This window comes from Tenrec ecaudatus, chromosome 8 (genome assembly GCF_050624435.1).
Source record: "Tenrec ecaudatus isolate mTenEca1 chromosome 8, mTenEca1.hap1, whole genome shotgun sequence".
NCBI classification, from domain to species: Eukaryota; Metazoa; Chordata; class Mammalia; order Afrosoricida; family Tenrecidae; genus Tenrec; species Tenrec ecaudatus.
The window spans coordinates 27,790,650-27,810,897 of record NC_134537.1 but is presented as its reverse complement, the minus strand read 5'-3'; the positions used below and the strand labels follow the sequence as shown (position 1 = coordinate 27,810,897).

Genomic DNA, 20,248 nt, shown 5'->3' with positions numbered 1-20,248 from the left:
AGCGGGCGAAGCAGAGGGAGCGCTTTGTCCGCGCGCCGCCGCCGCCGCCCGGCCCGGGACTCTGCCCGGAGGAGGCAGCCGCGCCGAGTCCCCGCCTCCGCCTCTGCCCCCGGGCGGGCCGGGCCGGCCGCGGTGGGGGGAGCCAGGGTGGGGGTGGGGTGGGGGGCGGGCGGGCGCAGGGCGGGGAGGGGGGGCGGCGGCGGGGGAGGAGATACGAGGGCAGCGGAGAGGCGAGGAGCGCCGGGTACCGGGCCGGGGGAGCCACGGGCTCTCGGGGAAGAGACGGATGATGAACAAGCTTTACATCGGGAACCTGAGCCCCGCGGTCACCGCCGACGACCTCCGGCAGCTCTTCGGGGACAGGAAGCTGCCTCTGGCGGGACAGGTCCTGCTCAAGTCCGGCTACGCCTTCGTGGACTACCCCGACCAGAACTGGGCCATCCGCGCCATCGAGACCCTCTCGGGTGAGCACCCGGCGCTGTCCCGCTGGGCGCCGCTCGGGCCGGGACGGCGCCCCCGGGGAGGCCGCGCGCGGCGGGCGGCGCCCGGCGGGGGCTCCGCGGCGGCACGCTCACTTCCACGCACGGGGTCCGCCTGCCCCGGGCACGACGCTCCCCTCCCCCACGCCCGGGCGCCCCCCGCGCCCCTGGGGCGCCCCCCGCGCTGCTCCGCGGGTCCTCGGGGCTCGCTCGCTCTGGGGCACCCTTGTTCCCCCGGCGCCCCGAGCTGTTCCTTGGAGTTCTCCCACCCCCACCTAGAGAACCTCTGGTCCCCGTCTCCCCTGACCTTCCCGTCACCCCCTTGTCGGGGACATCCCCGAAGTCCTGCATCTCCGTCGTCCTCCCCGAGCCGGACCTTCCACCTTCCCCGTGCCTCGTGCCCAGGACCTCTAGCCCTTCGGCGTCTCGCTCTCCTTTCGCGCCCCTCCCCGCCCGCCCGCCTCTCAGCACCCCACTTTCCGCACCCCTCGATGCCCCGATACTCCTTTCGGAGGTCCCGCACCCCCAACTCCAGCTGCCGAACACCCGCACATCTTCCCCCGTCTTCTCCCGAACCTCAGTCCCCTCTCGCTCGTCTCCCAAGCGCTCTTATTTTTCTCTGAATTTTTTGTCCGATTTTATTGAGAAGAACTCGGGGCTGGGGGCTTTCCGCCGCCCGCCCCCCCGCGTCCCTCTCGGCCAGGAGCACCTTTTTACGAGGTGCCCTGTCTCAACTCGGTGGGGGCCCGGGCTGAGAACCGGGAAAGAGGCGACCGGGGGGCCGCGAGCGCGCCGGAGCCCAGACGGAGACGGAGAGCGACACACGTTCTGCTGGCCCGCGCGCGCGCCCCCAGCTCGCCCTCCCGCGCGCGCCCCGCTCCGGGCCGCGCGAGCCCCCCGGCCACGAGCCTGCGCCCCGAGCGAGCGCGGAGCCCCTTCCCCACGGGCGCGCGGGTGGGGTGGGGGCGGGGCAGCGGCGAGGCCAAGGTGACACCCCGCGCGGCCGGGCGCCGGGCTCTGGCCGCCGCGGGCCCCGGGGCTTCGGCGCATCTTCGCGGGGTTTAGCTCAAAGGGGGTCTGGAAGGGAGCCTTCGGGCCCCGGGTGAGGGAGGTGGGTCGGGGGGCGAGGTGGGGGTGTCCCGGGAGCCGAGCGGGGCCACGCCAGCCCTGCAGCTTGAGTTTCAAATGAGCTCATCCTTTCAAATTGGCGCCGCTCTTTATTAAATTTGTTTTTCCGGTAATGCCACCCACAGCTATACCTGGGGGTCGGATCCGGGCTCGCACCCTCCCCTCCCTCGCCCGACCCCTGGGGCGCCCACCTTTCCTCCGGGACAGCCAAGTTCGCCCAGCCTTAGCCGGGTGGGAGACCCCTGGAGGCCGCCCGAAGGTGTGTGTCCCCCCACCCCACCCGGGTCTGCGGGATCTATGCGCGGTTCTGAGTGTGTTAATTTCTGTTTTAAAGGTAAAGTGGAATTGCATGGGAAAATCATGGAAGTTGATTACTCAGTCTCTAAAAAGCTCAGGTAAATATATTTTGCTTAGAATTTTGTGACTGGGCTGACGTCTAAGTAAAAGTTTTAAAACACCACCACCCAGCTTGGAGAAATGTGCTCGGAGTTGGTAGAACGGCTTTTGTTTGTGCTGTTTGTGGACATGTATAGTTTCGATCGCTGCATTTTTACTTTCATTATAGAAGGTGCTTGCTGTTCTTGGAAGCGGTGCGGTGCCTTCTTTTAAGTGGGTGTGTGGGAGCATTGGTTCGGCAGAGTTCTCCGGGACCTTTAAAACGTGTTTCTCAGCCGTCGTCTCCCACCCCCCACCCCTAATCCTACCTCCTGCCCAATGGGAACAAATGTTAGTCAAGACTTCCCCTGAGATGTTCTGAGTCAATATTTACTGTGTCAGCTAAACTGCCTTGCTAAATTTCTCAATTAATTAGTTTTCTTTTTTAGATGGCATAATGTTGAATGATTAAAATCACTCAACGCCAGTTTTTGCGTAGTATTGTGAAGAAGTCTCTTGTTTGCATTGCATGGCAGTTGAAAGCCGGGTAGACAGACCTCTTTAGTCACCGAAGCTCCTGAAGACTTACTGCTTGTGAGCGTTTTGTTGTTGCTATTAAGAAATGTTTGAAGATCAGCAAGCGTCACTGGGAAATCTATAGTGATACTTCAAGTGCTTTGTTGTTGCTAATGAAGGAGTAAAAACTTTTGTGGAGGCTGGATTTCTCCACAGGGATTTGCCTACACGGGAAGAACCACATCTTTGTTTAAAGTTTATTACAATAATCGTCACTTTAAATGTGTGCCCTTTTCTTACTCATTGTACATTTCTGCCCTCCTGCTGTGTGTGGTAACTCAGTTTAAGTCCCATTCACACACATTTCTTTGCCATTAGTCATTGAGTAGCTGAATTGGAGACTAAATGAATTCCTTGACTTAACATCTTTAAAATTTGGGATAGTGTTTGGGGTCATTTAACTGGTCTTCCCTCTAGCATTGACTTTTAAATATAAACTAGTCTTGGTTTTTAAAATGTGTGCTTAGATGTATTGTTGAGGGACTTTTTGAAAAATTGTGCACATTTCTAGGTATGTTTTAATTTCAGCAACAAAATATCTTTTCTTTGCAAATGGATTTTCGGCATATCAGAAAGCTGCTGAACTCTTCCCCCCCTCTTTTAAGAGGTAAGAGTTACGACATGCAGTTTCATGTTTAACATTGTTAGTTCTCCCTTTTTTGGGAAAGATAGGATGTATAACTAATTTTTTTCCCCAGTGAAGTCTTCTAAATTTGTATGCTTTGCGTTAACTTTTTCCGGGGACTTGAGAAATACAAGTTGAATCTTTCTAATATATTAAACATTTGTTGTAAGTGTAAATTACTGTTCTCACGTTTGAAAATTTCATGAATATATTGACTAAACTGTGAATGAACCACTCATAATATTTGTTGGACTTTGTATTTACAGGTGTCTGATTCTGTTGGTTATGTAGGAACCTTGGTGGTCTAATGGTTATATGTAGCCTTCGAGGTGCATGGTTGGCAGTTCAAAACCACCGGCAGCTCCCAGGGAGAAAAACTGGGCTTTCTACTCCTGTAAACAGTTACAGTCTCTGAATCTCACAGGGGGTTGCTATGCGTCAGCATTGACTCCATGGCAGTGAGTTTGTGGTTTTAATTGGTTGTATAGGTGTTATGAGTCCTTTTTTTTAAGGTTACAGTTTTAAAAATCAATGGTTATTTAATGTGTCACTATAAGTGAAATGATAGTTAACCTAATGTTATGAATGTTTAAAGTGTTTCATAAATATGTTAACTTTTTCTCTTAGCTTTCTTTCCTCCCTTATCTATCACCCCCCCCTACCCATCCCCCCACCCAATGCAAAAGTGATTTGCTGTTGGCTGGAGTGTCATCTAAATGATTTTGTTATGTTTGTATTGATGTTCAGAATTAAGTGTGTGCCTCCGAATGCTAGTGTAGATGAGGTAAAGAGCAATCTAGGACTTAGCTAGCCCTATTAGTACTGTGAGCTTTCTGTGAACAAGTGGGCGATGCGAAATACCCAGGAGGTGGATGAGAATGTGCTGTGTATGATTCACCGCGCTCGGGGCTTCTAGCATGCCAAATGTATGCATAAGCTGCTCTTCGTGATGGGTTGTGTAATTTCTGATTGGATGGCTTTGAACGGACCCCCACCCGCCCTTCTGTTATTAGTTTGAAATGAAGAAATTAGCTACTTGTGCTACAGGGTAGGGAGAACTGCCTCATGACTGGGATTGTGTGCTCAGCTCAGACTCCTGAGATGAGGCAGCTGTAAGTTCTCATGAACAGGGGCACTACCATGCTGGTGGCTTTTAAAAAGCAGGGTGCTCTGACATTTGAAACCAAAGCTTTTTATGTTGGATGGTGACGATTTTAGTGCTCTTTTGTTGCATTTCTGGGAAAATTAACAAGTTAGAAGTAAATTTGTCTGTGCTAAGTAGTTCTATATGTGGTTTTTGCATTAGTTGAAGTGAAAATGTGGTGAAACAATTCATCTTCAATTCTGGCTTACTTAAAAAAAAATACCATTCAACAACTGAGTATTAATTTTCTTTACACTGTTCTGATTTTTGTCTACTCTCAAGGGTCAATTTTAATAACTACATTTCCCAAGTAGATTACATTACGCTAATGATACTTGGGTGTGGGGGGAATGTATTTTTTTTTGAGTTATGGAATTACTGACATGCCATTTGCTTACCAGTTGTATTTTTTAATTAAATATTATTCTAAAATTGTTTTCTAAGGGAAAGACTAGATGCAATTATTTTATCCCCATCATGGAGAGGTAGAAAACTCCTTTTTCTCTTTATGCCACTTGTGTTTCATTCTGTATACAAAATATTTCTTTTTTTTTAAGTTGGTCTCAGACTCTGAATAAAAATCTTTGCATCTTTTATCTCTACTCATGCTTCCTGATAATTCACTTGATAAAATATTGATTAAAAGGCTTCCTAGCCCCCAATAAAATGATATTTAAAAAGAAAACAAAAACAACTTTTCTAAAGAGGAAAGGCTGGCAATCTTTAAAATGCCAGTGAGAGCTGTAGAGATTTTCTTGATAGAAATGTCCTTTTTGGTGTTAATGAAAGTTTACTCTGAACACACGCAGTACATAGATTGCACATATTATTTTGTGCTAAGATACATGCTAACTTGCGTGTGCTCTTGTAACTGAAGTTGAGTGATTCCATGAGAACCATACTTTGGAAAATGCAGTTCCCACCACATCTCTAGAAGGGAACTAAGTGGTGCTAGACATGCTTCCACTGTGAGATGGTGTGAATACTATGAGGCAGTGTAGGAAAAAGCTATGAATTTGTCTTTCATGAGTTAAAATCAGTAATTGTGTTCGCTCCAATGCAAATGAATTTGGTCTCCTATAGGAATGTTAAAGCAAACAGTATCTCAATTGTATTTTGCTTGTATGTGCTACATTGTGTATAGCTGAATTAAATATCAAAAAAGGGGGGAAACCCACCCAGCCCCAAGCCCTCTCTGCAGCAAAGGCATTTGCTGCATCAATCTCCAATCTTTGCGAAACAGAAAATTCTTTATTAGGTTAGATTGTAGAGAATAGCCTCCCAGTTGAAGAATTAGTTGAATTAGAAATGAATGCCTGAGTTTAATTACCGTATGTAGATTGCGTATGTAGTTGTAACCTACTAATGCTAATGTAAAATATTAGCTCTCAAACTGCAGGTTTCCTTTTGATTTGGAGTTGGTTCCCTTCCTTTCCCATTTAAGAAAAGGCTGGTTATCTTGAAGGATTCTAGGTAATGTCATAGCGAATTAAACCTTTCCTTAACTTGTTTTAAGTATTAGCAATAACATAGAAACAACAAAGAAGCAAATTATTTGATAGTTGATGATGTGGGTTTAAAATTCCAGTTTATATTGTTAAAAACTGGCTATTATGCCTTCACATTGACTTAGTTTAATATTAAAAACCAGTGAAACCTATAAATCAAAATACATTTCATAGTCTGATTGATTTTCCATTTCATTAAATCTATATCAGATTTAAATTACATTGTATGAAAGTCTTTAATGACTAAATTATCAAAGGTGATTTTGTGAAATGCAGTAGGAGGACATTTGTTAAATTGTGCTTTTCAAGAATAATAACAAAGTTTCTTTGTAATTATTGGTATAAGATGACAAGAGATGGCTTAAGACTTTCATGTTTTATTTTGTTGATCTGAGGTTATTATTTAGTAAAAAGGATGAGGGAAGATTAGAAGCATTTGTACAAAGATGTTTATCCAAAGTGATATAAAGTATAATATATTTCCTTTAGGAAGAAATTCTTGACCCATTAAAGATATTTTTAAAAGGACATTTGAAGATTGAAAATGAATTACTTACCAAATTAGCACTTCACTATTGCTTTAAGTAAACAAATGTTGGTACTTTGTGAAGGTAGCTTTAATTCTTATAGTACTGGGGAGATTGTAACCGATAATGGAGATATGCATAAAAGGATAGAAATGGGCACATTTATTAGAAGCGGTGGGGGTGTGGCAGGGAACCACCAACTATGAAAACCAGATTTCTACAGGAAATATTTAGACATTCTTGATAATTTTAAACTTTCTAAATATTTGTCTACAGCTGAATCATTCTTCCTAGTCTGCTAATGATGAGCCATTGACCAGAGTTGTTAGAGGATTTTCTTTTGAGCTAAGTGTGTCATTGCTGTGATTCAGTGGGGTGTGTGTGTTGTGGGGGCCAGTGTCCAGAGGGAAGAGAAGACCTTTCATTCAGTTGCGCTGGACTTGAGTCCTGACAAGGCAAACGGAAGGGACTGAGCCCTGGAGCAAATGGTATCAAGTGCAATGATATTTGCCCCGGTGACACATAGCTCTCTGCTGGGAAGCCAAGTCACCAGGCACTTGCAGTGGTTTCCCTGTGTGCCTGCTCCTGAAGTCGGGTCTTTAGCTTGGGCAGTCCTTACCTACTGCAGCTAGCCCTGGGATTCTCCGAATGCTGCGCTAACCTAGAAGCCATTTTTCAAATGGTGGCAGACTCAAGATCTGAATATGTATTTTCATGTGGAAATTATACACTTTGGAAGGGAAGGTACCACAAAAGCACTCAGTGGAAGAGGCATGGTCTTGAATACAGGCTCTTAAAGTAGGAAGACACATTTCAAAACACATGTGGACTAAGGGTCAATAAAACCAATAAAAATATTCTAATAAATTACATTTAAAGACTCATCCCCTCCCCCCACTCCCCACCCAATTGCTCTCCTGGGTGTTAAAGAAGAGAATGGTGGTGTCTAAGGTAGTTGAGCACACAGTATGGCCGAGACATGGTTCGCTTCGTCATTTGAAGGGTGGGATAGTAGCATTCAACACAGCGGGCTTTACAGCATTTGAGAGTCACAGTTCACCCTTCCTGCATCGAAATCAAGTTCAAAACAATTCATTGAACAAACAACAAACACCTACCAGTCAAGATAACAGCCCTTCCTCTCGTTTATCATCATTCATAAAAAAACAGACTTGTGCTTTATATTTTACTTCACGTTTCCAAACATGGAATCTTCATTTGGTGGCGGGGACTCCACGTGTTCTCTTCTGGGCACCAAGGTTGCAGCGTGCTCAGAGCAATATTTCTTAAGGGTTTCCTTTGCCCCTTTGATCATAAACTGTCTTCTGGTCACTCCAGAAAGCAGGGAGAGACGAGATGATTTTCTTGTGCCGAAAACTTTAGCTTCTGTTGTTTGGGCTTCCAAATGGGAGGGGGCAGATAGTGTTCCTTTAATTAGCCTTGAGCTAATTGATGGCATTATTGACATGAAGTCGCTAGTGGAAATGGATGCTTTGTAGTACTAGGAGGTAGTCTGGAAGCGCTAACTTGGGTCTATCACTTTCTGTGGTGCCTCTCCTCAAAAGATATTTTTGCATCTCTGGGTGGATTTTATTTGCTTATTTCTAGCTCTCCTGACTCCTTCCAGGCTCCATACTTTACTTCTTACAATGTGACCATTGAATTACATTTTACTCATCTATCTATTATCAAGGTATAAAAACCCTTTCATAAAGAAAACAGCGATTTTCATAAGTCCAATACTATGTATGAAAATGAGATATCTGCATGTTTCAAGCATGTTAGAATTTACCTATCTCTCAGGGTTTCATCTAACGATCAGAAGAAAAAATTGTGTGGGGACCATTCTAATGAGAAAAGGTATTTTCAATTTTTCTCAGTGTCATGTTAACATGGTAAAACTTGAGTTTGATTTAGAGCAGTGGTCCTCAACCTTCCTCATGCCGTGACCCTTTCATACAGTTCCTCATGTTGTGATGTCACCCCCCCCACCATAAATTATTTTCGTTGCTACTTCGTCACTGTCATTTTGCGACTGTTACGAATCAGGCGACCCCAGTGAAAGGGTCATTTGACCCCCAAAGGGCCCGAGACCCACTGATGGAGAACCGCTGCGTTAGTGGGAAGCATGCCAGCTTATTTTTGTTTACATATGAGTAGAAAGGCTTCTTCACAGCCCGTGCTGATGGGTAAATTACACCGCAGCCTTGTGGAGGACTTTGCTGTGCTTGTATCTTCTGTTCATATCGCACTGATGTGGTCCCATCGTCTACAAATATTTATTTGCTTCAAATAACAGCTGGTGAAGAAGAGAAGGCAGCAGCAGCCGGTGGCCCCCTTGTCAGTGGAGTGACAGTCTCAGGGAGCTTCAGCAGTTTGTTGAAGGTTACGGGGTTGAAGTACTCGAGCGAGCCCTGCACTTCTGACTTAGCACCTGCAGGGCTCTGGTTTTCTTAAAGAAGCCAACTCGAAGTGTCCTGAGATTCAATTCAAGGGTGATGGAAATATAAGAAGTAGATTTACTTCTGCATTGACCCTGTGTATTACTCTTACTTCAGTCTGAACGATCTATAATTGGTTGTTGTTATTGGTTTTTTCAAGGAAAAAAAATCAAATCTAGAAACCAACCGTTTTTACAGCAGCCTTGCCTCCTCCTCGCGACACTTAAGAAGGCAGGAGTGGAGAGCTTGTCCTTGACTGGAGTTGCCTCATTTAGAAGTTGTCCCTCTCGTCCCAGGAACGTGAGATTGGACTGAGGACTACTTATCACAGTGTCTGGGCCACACAGAAACTGCAGGCACTGAAAGTGCAGCTCCAGAGTCCTGGGGTGGGTCCTCCCCAGGTGTGAGCCTGCCACTGGGAGAGGGTCAGGCCTGGACCTTGGTCTGTAAGGGCTTTCTTGGTAGGAGCCACTGGGGCGTTCCTGAGATGCGCAGAGGTGGCGTCTCTCACGTCTTTCTTTATAGAATGGGGCTGTTGGCTTCCCCTCAGGCTTGGCATGAGTGTTTATTGGATGGCAACCGTCAGTGTCTCAGACTTCGTCCATACTGATAGGGTCACTCAGAAACACGCTGGACACATACCGAATGTGACCATGCGTGTGGCGTCTTTTCTACTTCTTCCTTCTTTGTTGACTTCCTGTACTTCATTTTCCTGCTTCCTTTAACAGTTGTGGACTGTCGTTTATATCGGAAAGGGAGAAGGAATAATCACGGAGGGAAAAATTGGTGACCGAAAGTTATTTCCAACTCCCCATAGTGTTACATTTTCCACGGAATTCTGACGCAGAAGATAAGGAACAGGAGGAAAGGTAGCCGATACTTAATGTGTGGCAGGCACTGAACTAAGTCTCTGACCTCACGTTTAAGGAGCGCCCCAAAGATGAAGCTGTAGGTAATCCCTTTTACAGAGAGGATTGGAAAGCTCCAGCCACTCTGATAGCAAAGTAGGAAACTGCGATGATGGGTAGATAGGTTGTAGAATCATTTTGTCCTTAGAATAGGAGACAAGATTTATCTATAGGCATGAAACTGGTAGGCTGAGGAAAAGGTCAAAGTGCAGTACACTTTTAAATCTGTGTCATTGAAAATGAACTAAACGTGTTGGTCACCATGTCACAGAAATGAGGTATTTTTTCCTGCAAATAATGCTCTCCTGCAAACACAGGGATATTGTAAGCCCAGAAAGCTCTAATCTGAGGTGAGGGGCTGTACAATACAGGGGGGTGGGGGGAGTAATAAATTGCATGGTATTTGCATAAAGTGGCAGCTGTTTTGCAATATGTAATTACATTTGTAATTATGTAACGATAGGAAGGTATTTTGGGAAAAGATGAGGCTTTCTACTCCTGTAAAGAGTTACAGTCTTGGAAACCTCAAGGGCAGTTCTACCCTGTCCTTTAGGGTCGCTATGAGTTGGAAGTGAATCTGTGACAAGAGTTTGGCTTTTGTTTGGTAAAAATTGTGGTTGAAAGTGTTTCAAACACCTGCCCTCATGGGTTTCGGTGTTCTTTCATGGACTCCAGACCTGAACCTACGGTAGGAATTTTAGGCGTGTCATTCGCCGTTCCTGGAGGTATTGTATCTTAATTGCACTTGGCAGGGGAGCCCGGGTCCAGTTCTGAAGGTGTGGGCCTCCGGGCCACAGTGGTGGCGCCACCTGTGTGTCTAATTGTGGCATCCTCTCAACTCTGTGGCCAAGACCCACGAGCTCTATAGATAGAGTTTGGAGTAAACCTTCTGTGCGTGTCTGTAAGAGTCGTGAAGATGCGGAGGAAATGCAGCGCAGCATCTGAAGTCAAGAGGGCAGGCAGGCAGGCAGAGAAGCAAAGGACGGCACTGACTGAACCCTGCCAGGCCGCGCTTGCATTCTTTTCTGATTTTAGACACGTGGGCCAGGTTGAAGCTCCCGTATCGGGTGTAGAAGCCAGTAAGTGATCCCCAGGGTGACCCCAGGACTGGGCGTCTCAGACAGTTTGTGTGGACACTGGGAGTGTCAGTCTGGCCTGCCCACTACAGGTTTTGCATTACTCTCTGGGAGGCTGTGTTCTGGCCACTTGTCCTCACTGCCAGCCTCCTTCCCCTCTGCCTGTCCGAGGGCTCAGATGCTGGAAAGGCCTAAGGTCAGTGCCTAGGGTGTGGCCTGCCTCAGCCCCTGAGCCCCCTCACCGGCCAGGGCTTGGGGAAGCTGGAGGGCGTGCATGCTTGCTCAGTGGGTTGGAATGTATGGGTTCGGTGGCATACCTTCACTGGGAATGTGCAGCAGACAGGCCCCTCCATAGTTGCAGGGGTCACACATTGTAGGCCTTTGTAAATGGTTGAAAACTTGAGGAGGAATTGCCCAGTGCTAAAAGTTGAGGCTCCCCCCTCCCCCGCCTGGCCTCACTGCCCCCCAAGTGGAATTGTATGTATTATTTGTCAAAGGAAAACATTTTTATTTTTTTAAACTGTTGAAGGGTAGAAAAAAATTTTGTGGGTACATAAATAATCTGGCCTCTCTCCTGGATCCTGCTGGATGTTTTTTGTTTGTTTTTTTTCTTTTTAAACTTGTTGTAATACCTTCCAAGCAGGGGTGCTGGACTGGTACACTAAGCTTTTTATAAAGTCCTTGAGCTGTGCTGCTACCACCAAAGATGATGAGTCCAGGATCTTAGGACTCCGGCCCCGAGTTCGGGATTTTGACAATGTAGAATTTAGTTTCCATTTTAAGGGAAGGGATTTTTAACAAAATACTATTGGACTACCTAATATTTAAAATTTTTGAGCATATTCCTTTGACACTTTTCTTCACAAAAGATGTGAGTTGATGGGGCAGGGAATGTGTGGATGTGCTTTATACAATTGATGTATGTATATGTATGGATTGTGATAAGAGTTGTATGAGTCCCTAATAAAATGTGAAAAAAGAAAAGAGGAGAAAAAAAGAGAAAATGATTAGGGCAAAGAATGTACAGATGTGCTTTATACAATTGATGTATGTATATGTGTGGACTGTGATAAGAGTTGTATGAGACCCTAATAAAATGTTTTAAAAAAAAGATGTGAGTTGACAGAGGTTCCTATTGCTCAGTTAGTTTGAAATGAAGAGGGCAGGAATTACTTTGGTGAAGTAGGGGAGTTAGAAAGGGATTTCGTTTGACTAGGAAGGACAGGACTAGGAACCAATGATGCTGCTCCTATTATCGATTGTAAATCTTAAAGGGTTTTACTAGGAGAGAGTTAGTTCCATGGTTCGTTGATTTTTTTTTTCCATTAATGGTTTGGGGATGTGTTCCTATTTTAGTAATGGCTTCAAACCAATATTTAGACATTGAAAATGATTGTGGTTTTAGTTCTTACATAAAAATTCATGGTCAAGATGTTAAAATCTTCCAGGTCAGAGGTCTTATCTTTCAGTCCCCATGGCAGTGTTCTGCGGGGCCTTGGGGTTCTGAGGAGCTGCCAGTCTAAGGGAGAGACAGGATGGACAGATGTGCTGAGAGACTCCTGGATTCCCACCCGCTTCCCACTAGAGAGATGAATTCATTTTATAGACGGGTACTCTGCTAGAATCGCCTTTAGAAGACGGTCTTTAAAAAGGTTAAACGTGTCTATCCTGGGTCTGGAGACCATTTCTTGCTAAGGCATTCCAGCACGCTCTTGAGGGAAGTTTTGACTTTCCCTTTGTTGCTTCTGCATCTACTTCCTGTGGGATGATTTTCCATCCTCCCCCTCCTCTGCAGTCACTTTCGCTTTAGTGACATAGGTTTGCTTGGCTAACTTGGGAAAGCATTTAAAGTCAGCATGCCAGACTACGAAGTCTATGGATCTCTCCAGTCAGTGACCCAGAACGTTTGCCCTTCTGGAACGTTCCAGTGAGCTCACTGGCGAATGCTTGTGCTCCACCTCTTGGCAGAGGCCACCCACGTCAACTGACTTTGAAGAGGGATGGGTCCGATGGCATGGCACCTGCTCATTCATTAGGAACAAGGCCATGCTTCAGGAAATCCTAACCAGGGGACCCTCCTACCCCTTCTCCACTAGAAAAGCCCCGCTTTTTTCTTTTATCACAAAATACTTTCAGCTGCTTGGAACGGAATGCCCGACCACTGAGAAAACTTACCTTCTGTTAGTGTGCACATGCTGAATACAAGTTCTGCAGACGTGACTTTTGTCCACAAGTAGGATATTTCTTCCAGGAAAAAAAGTTAACTGTTCTCTCAATGATATCTTACCCAGTGGCTAACGATTCTTGAGGCAATGTTTTGTTGAAAGTTCCAGGAGCTCAGCATCAGCGTTTCTTGTTTTAGTAGTGGGGCGTCCTGCTGTACCCCTGGCAAGTACCATGTGTCAAGGACATAGCGAACTAGTTTTGATGGAGTCTATTCCGACTCTTGGGTATCCCAGGTGTATCAGAGCAGCACTGTGCTCCATCGGATTTTCAACGCCTGTTTTTTCTGACATTGCCAGTCGTTTCTTCCACAGCACTTCTAGATGTATTTGATCTACTAACCCCTTTTGATTGGCATGTGGCCCTTTGCATCACCCAGGGACTACCTCTCTTTGGTGGTTTTAAACAAGCTGCATGGCTGGTTTTGATACCCAGTTGAGAGATCCTGCTCTGAACTCTGCTTCCTGCCCAGATGGTGCATTAATCTAGTTTCCCAGAGACAGGCCTTCAAAGAACAATGATTTTATATTATGTGCCCCACATTTTTAATAAGCATACAAGGGGACTTCAAAAAGCGAATGGAAACATTCTTTTTATTGGCTTTTAATTCCAGCCTTCCATGAGCTTTCTGAAGCCCTCCTCCTAACTGTAACTAAACATTTTGCAAGCCCAACCTTTCTTCCCATCAGTGTTAGTGATGAGGCCACCATGTCGAGCGACCATTTCTGATTTTCCAGCCAGTTCTCCCCTCCTCCTCCCCCTTCTGGTAACCACTGCTAAACTCTGGTCTTCAAACCATTGCCTAGTCTAGATATTCCATCTTGATTTACATATTTGATCAATTTAGGCTGAAATCGTTGGTAGCCTTCTTCAGCCTCTTCATTGCTAGTTTTATCGGTGGATATACACATTTGAATAATAGTTGGATAGACTGGATTTCTTTGTAAGTGAATAGACATTACCCTATCACAGACAGCATTGTACTTCAAGATGGATCTTGAGATGTCCTTTTTGACAATGAATGGGATGTTATTTCTCTTGAATTTATCATCCTAGGCGTAGTGAACCATATGACCATCTGATCCAAAATGGCCAATACCGGTCCATTTCAGCTCACGCATGCTTAGGAGACTTGTGTTTGTGTTCCATTTCACTTTTGATGACTTCCAATTTTTCTAGAGTTAGAGTTGGTACATTTCAAGTTCCAGTTGTTGATAGATGTTCACAGTACTGTTTCCTCATTTTGAGTCATGCCCCACCAGCAAATGAAGGTCTCCCAGACTTCACCCCCACAGGCCTACGACACCCACATCATTATGGCCAACTCCATGTTGAGAAGGCAGCTCTTTCTCAGGCATATTTTGAGTACCTGTGTGGCTCAAAACCAGCTATGGGTAACATGGGTAGGAGGAGAATTTCAGAACACTTCACTGTGCTCACATGGAACCTGTCATAGGTTAAGTGGGAATGAGCAAGGGCGTACTGTAAAGACAAACATCAGGGGAAATGTTTGTCAGGGTTGTAGCTTCTCACCATACTTACTCCATCTCTATGCTGAGCAAAGAGTCAAGGAAGATGAATTACATGAAGAAAAAGACGGCATCAGGATCAGGATGGCTTAACAACAACCTGCGATAGGTAGGTGACACCACCTCACTTGCTGAACATGAGGAGGGAGGGCTGAAGCCCTTGCTGTTGAAGAGCAGGTACTGCAGCCAGCGACACGGACTGCAGCTCCACATGAAGAAAATAGGCATGCTCACAACTGCAGCGATAAGTAACACCATGATAAACGGAGGAAAGGAGTTCATCTTGCCTGGATCCCCAGTCAGTTCTCATGGAAGCAGCAGTCAGGAGCTCAACAGCCGCATTGCATTGAGTAAGTCGGCTGCAATTGGGTGTAGTTACCAGGTGTACTTGAGAACCCAGGTGTACTTGACCCAAGCCAGGCTATTTTCAGTCGTCTCATGCATGTGAAATCATGTGAAAACCAGAAATTGAATAAGGAACACTGACAAATCGATGCAGTTGAGTCATGATGCTGGCAAACCATAGCGAAACTACCATTTATTGCCAAAAGAACACGTCTGTTTTGGATAAAGTACAGGCAGAATGCTCCTGAGACATCATCTCACGTGCTTTGGACATGTTATCAGGAAGGACCGGTCCCTGGGAAAGGTGATGGGGCCGCGACAATGAAGAAGGCCCGCGGTGAGGTGGACTGACACAGTGGCTGCAATAATGGGCTCAAACATAGCAATCTGAGGGACGGCATGGGACCAGGTTGGTACTTGTTTTGTTGCACATAGGATTTCTGTGAGTTGGAACTCACAGGAGAGCGCCTGACAACAACAAGTCGATCTTTCCTGAGAGGCAGAGGTGGCTCAAGGTTAGAGTTCTCACCTCCCGTGCAGAACATCCAGCTTGGGTTTCCAGTCAAGAGCGCCCGTGTGCAACCTCCACCTGGCTGTCAGTTGCTTTGATGCGAAACAGGTTTTAGTGGCGCTTCCAGCCTCCGACTCACCAGGAAGAAGCACCTGGCGGCGTACTTTTGAACACCAGCCAGTGGAAACCTGACAGATCCACAGCTGCTCACGGAGGGTGCCGGGCACTTTCCCCCAGGCACTTCTGGATGGACTTGAACTACCGACTTTTAGTTAGTGACCGAGTGCTCAGCCCTCTGTGCTCATGCGAGTCAGCAGGTGGCTTGAGAGCAGTTAGTGAAAGCACTGCTGTTGAGGTTCATCTGGGTCGTGGCACGTAGTAAGACTTTGCTTCTCTTTGTGGCGAGTAATATTTTACTGTATGTATTTGCACCGTATTTTGTTTATCCAGTCATCTATTGATATGCGCCCAACTTCGGTACTCAGCTTGTTCTAAGAGATCAGCATGGGTTGACCTGATGCAGACTCAGATGCTTGCAAGTGGTGGGAGCAGGGGTTCTGTGGAGCAAAGGACGGGACACCAATTCGTCAGCCCCAGGCAGATGTAGAGTCAACTTCCTAAATCTGATTTTTGCAGAAAAGCTAGACACCAGACTTCTTATGTTCAGTTTCTTAAAATTTTATAAAATTTAAAAAAGGAAGGCAATTGTGAAGGTTTAACAGTTTGCAATCTCTGCTGCATGAACGTCTGCAACTTCTGCAAAATCTTGCCCTTTCTGTCTCACACTTAGGGCTTGTTTGTGTCTGAGAGGGAAAGTCCCTCTCTGGATGAACGAGGATGCCTCTTAACCACAATATCAATTATCCCAATATTGTCGCGAAGACACCAGAAAACTGGGCAAAACCAGCAAGTATAAAAACACCCACAGTTGAAAAGGATGATGGTAACAAATGCACAAAAGTGCTTGACACGATGGATGTATTTATGGATTGTGATAAGAATTGTACGAGCCCCCAATGAAATGATTAAAAAAAACCCAAACCACCCACAGCAAGGAAAACAACAGTGGATGTGGATGAAGCATCGTTGTCATTGGGTAATAATGACAGCCCTGAACAGAGAGCCTTAGAAAAAGTACAGCTGTGGGGAGAGAGGGGGACCTGATTACAAGGGTCTACATGTACCCTCCTCCCTGGGGGAAGGACAACAGAAAAGTGGGTGCAGGGAGACGTTGGACAGGGCAAGATATGACAAAATAATAAGTTATCAAGGGTTCATGGGGGAAGGGGGAAAGAGGAGGGAGGGGAAAAAATGAGCTGATACCAGGGGCTTGGGTGGAGAGTGGGTGTTTTGAGAATGATGAGGACAATGAATGTACAAATGTGGTTTGCACAATTGATGTATGTATGGATAGTGATAAAAGTTGTATGAGCTCCTAATGAAATAATTAAAAACATAAGTAAATAAAAAAGAAAAAGCGCAACCAGTAAATTAGCATAAAGTTTAAAGCTTTTAGGTTTACTGGCACAAGTACATTGAGTTTAGAATAAAGGTTTTTGTTGTTAGAGCTACAGGGATCTTTCAACCATGAAATGGTGAATTTCTGCTGAAACATCACCCCTGGTGTAGTCACACCCAACACAGCCCCTTAGTGATGAGACTTCTTTTGGTGAACGAAGCAGCAAGTTCCCTATGGCGAGGCCTGGTAGCGTGGCGGGGCAGGGGCTGGAGATGGAGAGGTACAGGAATTCAGGATGGCATTTGGTTCCTTCCTTTGTGGTGGGTCCAAATGGTCATTGATTTTACAAAAGCAGTCAAATCCTTTTGAACTTGAATTTCCAGAAAGTCTCGGTCAAATTTTCTTTTCCACAGCTGCATGTTCAGTGCCTTTAATAGTGCAAACAGTGCTCCTGAAACATGTTTGAACATTTTTACTTAAAGTTATGATAACATTACTAGTCACTTAACTTTTTCTTGTTTTAAAATATTTTATTGTTGAGGATAAAAAAGACCAACTTTCATTCCCATCGAGTCGATGCCGACTGACAGTGGCCGCTGGTTTTGAACTGTTGACTTTGAGGTTAGCAGCAAAAGTCATAACCACTACACCCCCAGGGCCCCTTCTTGTTGAGAGTGCATGCAGTGAGACACAGCAGCCCAGCCGTTTCTGTGTGTGCAGTCAGTGGCTGTGATCACCTGTGTTTGAGTTCAGTTGTCCACTCTCCTCCTCTTCAGAGTTCTTCCTCTCTCGTTAACAGAAACTCAGTTGCCCCTTCTCTTCCTGTCTAATCTTTCAAGTTGCTGGTAGTACTTTGGTCTCACATAGATAGTTGTGGGTTTGTTTTTGCCTTTTCAGGTTTTTATTTTGATACTTGATTTTGGATTAAAAAGAAAAACACCAGTACCACGAATTACAAAGGCCTAAACCTGATCTAGAGTAATGCGTGATAGAAAGCTCATAGAACGGCCTAATGCACAACAGAATGAAACACCGCCTGGTCCTGTGCCAGCCTCACAATCGTTCTTGTGTCTGAGCAGCCACTGTGTCACTCCATCTTGGTGAGGGCCTTTCTCTTTCTTGTTGCCCCTCTACTTTACCAAGCATGACGCCCTTCTCTGGGTACATGAAGCGAAGTCTTGCCATCCTTGCCTCCAAGGAACATTCTGGCTGTACTTCTTCCAAGACAGATGGTTTGTTCTTTTGGCAGTCTATGGTACTTTCAATATTCTTCATCAACACTGTAGTTCAAATGCCTGAATTATTCTTAACCCTATAACGCCGAGTGTGACGTTTTCATAACATTTAATTAAATGTGTATATTAATATATATTAGTAGCTATGAAAGTAAAAAATAACAAAAAAGTTTTATCTTGAAATTAAAAATTCAGGAGTTATAGGGCTAAGTCTTCCTTATTTAGTGTCCAACTTTCACATGCATCTGAGGTGGTTGAACATACCATGACGTGGGCCCGGCACACCTTAGTCCTCACTCAAAGTAACATCCTTGCTGTTCGGCACTCTGGAGAGGTTTGTGCAGCAGATTCACCTAATTCACCAATACGGCTTTTGGTCTCTTGACTGCTGCTTCCATGAGCTCTGATTGTGGATTCAAGCAAGACAGAAATCCTGGACGACTTCAATCTTTTCTCCATTTATCATGATGTTACCTCTTGGTCCAGTTGTGAGGACTTGGGTTTTCCATACATTTCTTTGCTAGTTTAGTTTAACTATTGTTTTGTCTTAGGACGACTATTAGCGATTTTATCCCCCTATCCTTCGTTTTTCTTTTCAAACTGGAGGGGGATTTTTTTTTAATTTTGTGCATTTGTGAATGGCTTTTTCAAACTTTTGACCCAATCTCTGGCCTAAATGAAATGACACCTCTTTATGAACCTTCAAACCTCCTTGGGACAGGAGGCCTGAAAATGGCAATTGCGTAGAGCTATAGAACAAGCATTGGCAACCAGAGCTTGAGATTTGTTGGAGTCGCAGTAGATTTACAGAGACTTTGGATCAAAAGAGCCCTACCAAACCAGGGCCCCTCCCCACCAGTAAGGAGACATTTCATCCTTAGCATTATAAGACTCAGTACAACTGCATGAAAATTCAGTTTTTACTGGTAGATAATTCTTTTAAAAAATCATTTTATTAGGGGCTCATACAACTCTTTTTAGAATCCGGACATGCATCATTTGTGTCCAGCACATTCGTACATATGTTGTCATCATCATTCTCCAAACACCTGCTTTCCACTTGAGCCCTTGGCATCAGCTCATTTTCCCCTCCCTCCCCGCGTCCCCTCCCCCTGAACCCTTGATAATTTATAAATAATTATTATTTTATCATATCTTGCACCATCCAACGTCTTCCTCACCCAGTTCTCCACTGTCCGTCCTCCAGGGAGGAGGCTACATGTAGACCTTGTCATCTCCCTCACCCCCCCTTCACCTTCCCGATATGGCCACTCTCACCACTGTTCCCGAGGAGGAGCTCATCTGTCCTGGATTCCCTGCATTTCCAGTTCCCATCCGTGCCAGTGTACATCTCCCGGTCCAGCCGGTTATGTAAGGTAGAATTGGGATCATGATAGTGGTGGGCGGGGGAGGGGGGAGGAAGCATTCAAGAACTAGAGGAAAATTGTATGTTTCATCGTTGCTACACTGCACTCTAACTGGTTCGTCACCTCCCCACAGCCCTTCTGCAAGGGGATGTCCAATTTCCCCCAGATGGGTCCTGGGTCCCTACTCTGTACTTCTCCTCATTCACAATGCTATGATTTTTTAATTTATTTATTTTTTTGTCTTTTATGCCTGATACCTGATCCCTTCCATGCCTTGTCATCTCACAGGCTGGTGTGCATTTTCCATGTGGGCTTTGTTGTTTTTCAGTTAGATGACCCCTTGTTTATCTTCCAGCCTATGGGACCCCAGATTCTATATATTTTGACAACTGGGCCCATCAGCTTTCTTCACCGCACTTGCCCTTGCACCCGCTTTGTCTTCAGCATTCATGTTGGGGTAGGCTGGTGTGCTTCTTCCATGTGGGCTTTGTTGTTTCCTAGTTAGATGGCCACCTGATTGTCTTCAAACCTTTAAGACCCCTGATGCTATATCATTTGATAGCCGGGCACCATCAGCTTTGTTCACAACTTTTGCTTATGCACCCACTTTGTCCTCAGTAATCTAGTCGGGACAGGCCGGTGTGCTTCTTCCATGTGGGTTTTGTTGTCTCTCAACTAGATGGCCACTTATTTATCTGGTAGATAATTCTTTATCCCACCTAAAGTACATTAAAAATATCAGAATCACAGAGAGAAAATCCTATTTGGAAAAGAAAATTACAGCTATCTTGT

The 20,248-nt window shown here is 45.4% G+C and overlaps 1 protein-coding gene across 1 annotated transcript in view; it reads left to right on the top strand.

The window, feature by feature from the left end:
* The first annotated feature begins 213 nt into the window (after positions 1-213).
* IGF2BP2 (insulin like growth factor 2 mRNA binding protein 2) overlaps positions 214-20,248 on the top strand; it is a 169,497-nt gene continuing 149,462 nt past the window's right edge. The window contains exons 1-2 of the mRNA XM_075556171.1: positions 214-464; positions 1,942-2,002. Coding sequence (XP_075412286.1) covers positions 287-464; positions 1,942-2,002 — 239 coding nt within the window. The 5' untranslated portion in view covers positions 214-286. The remainder of the gene's footprint in view (positions 465-1,941; positions 2,003-20,248) is intronic.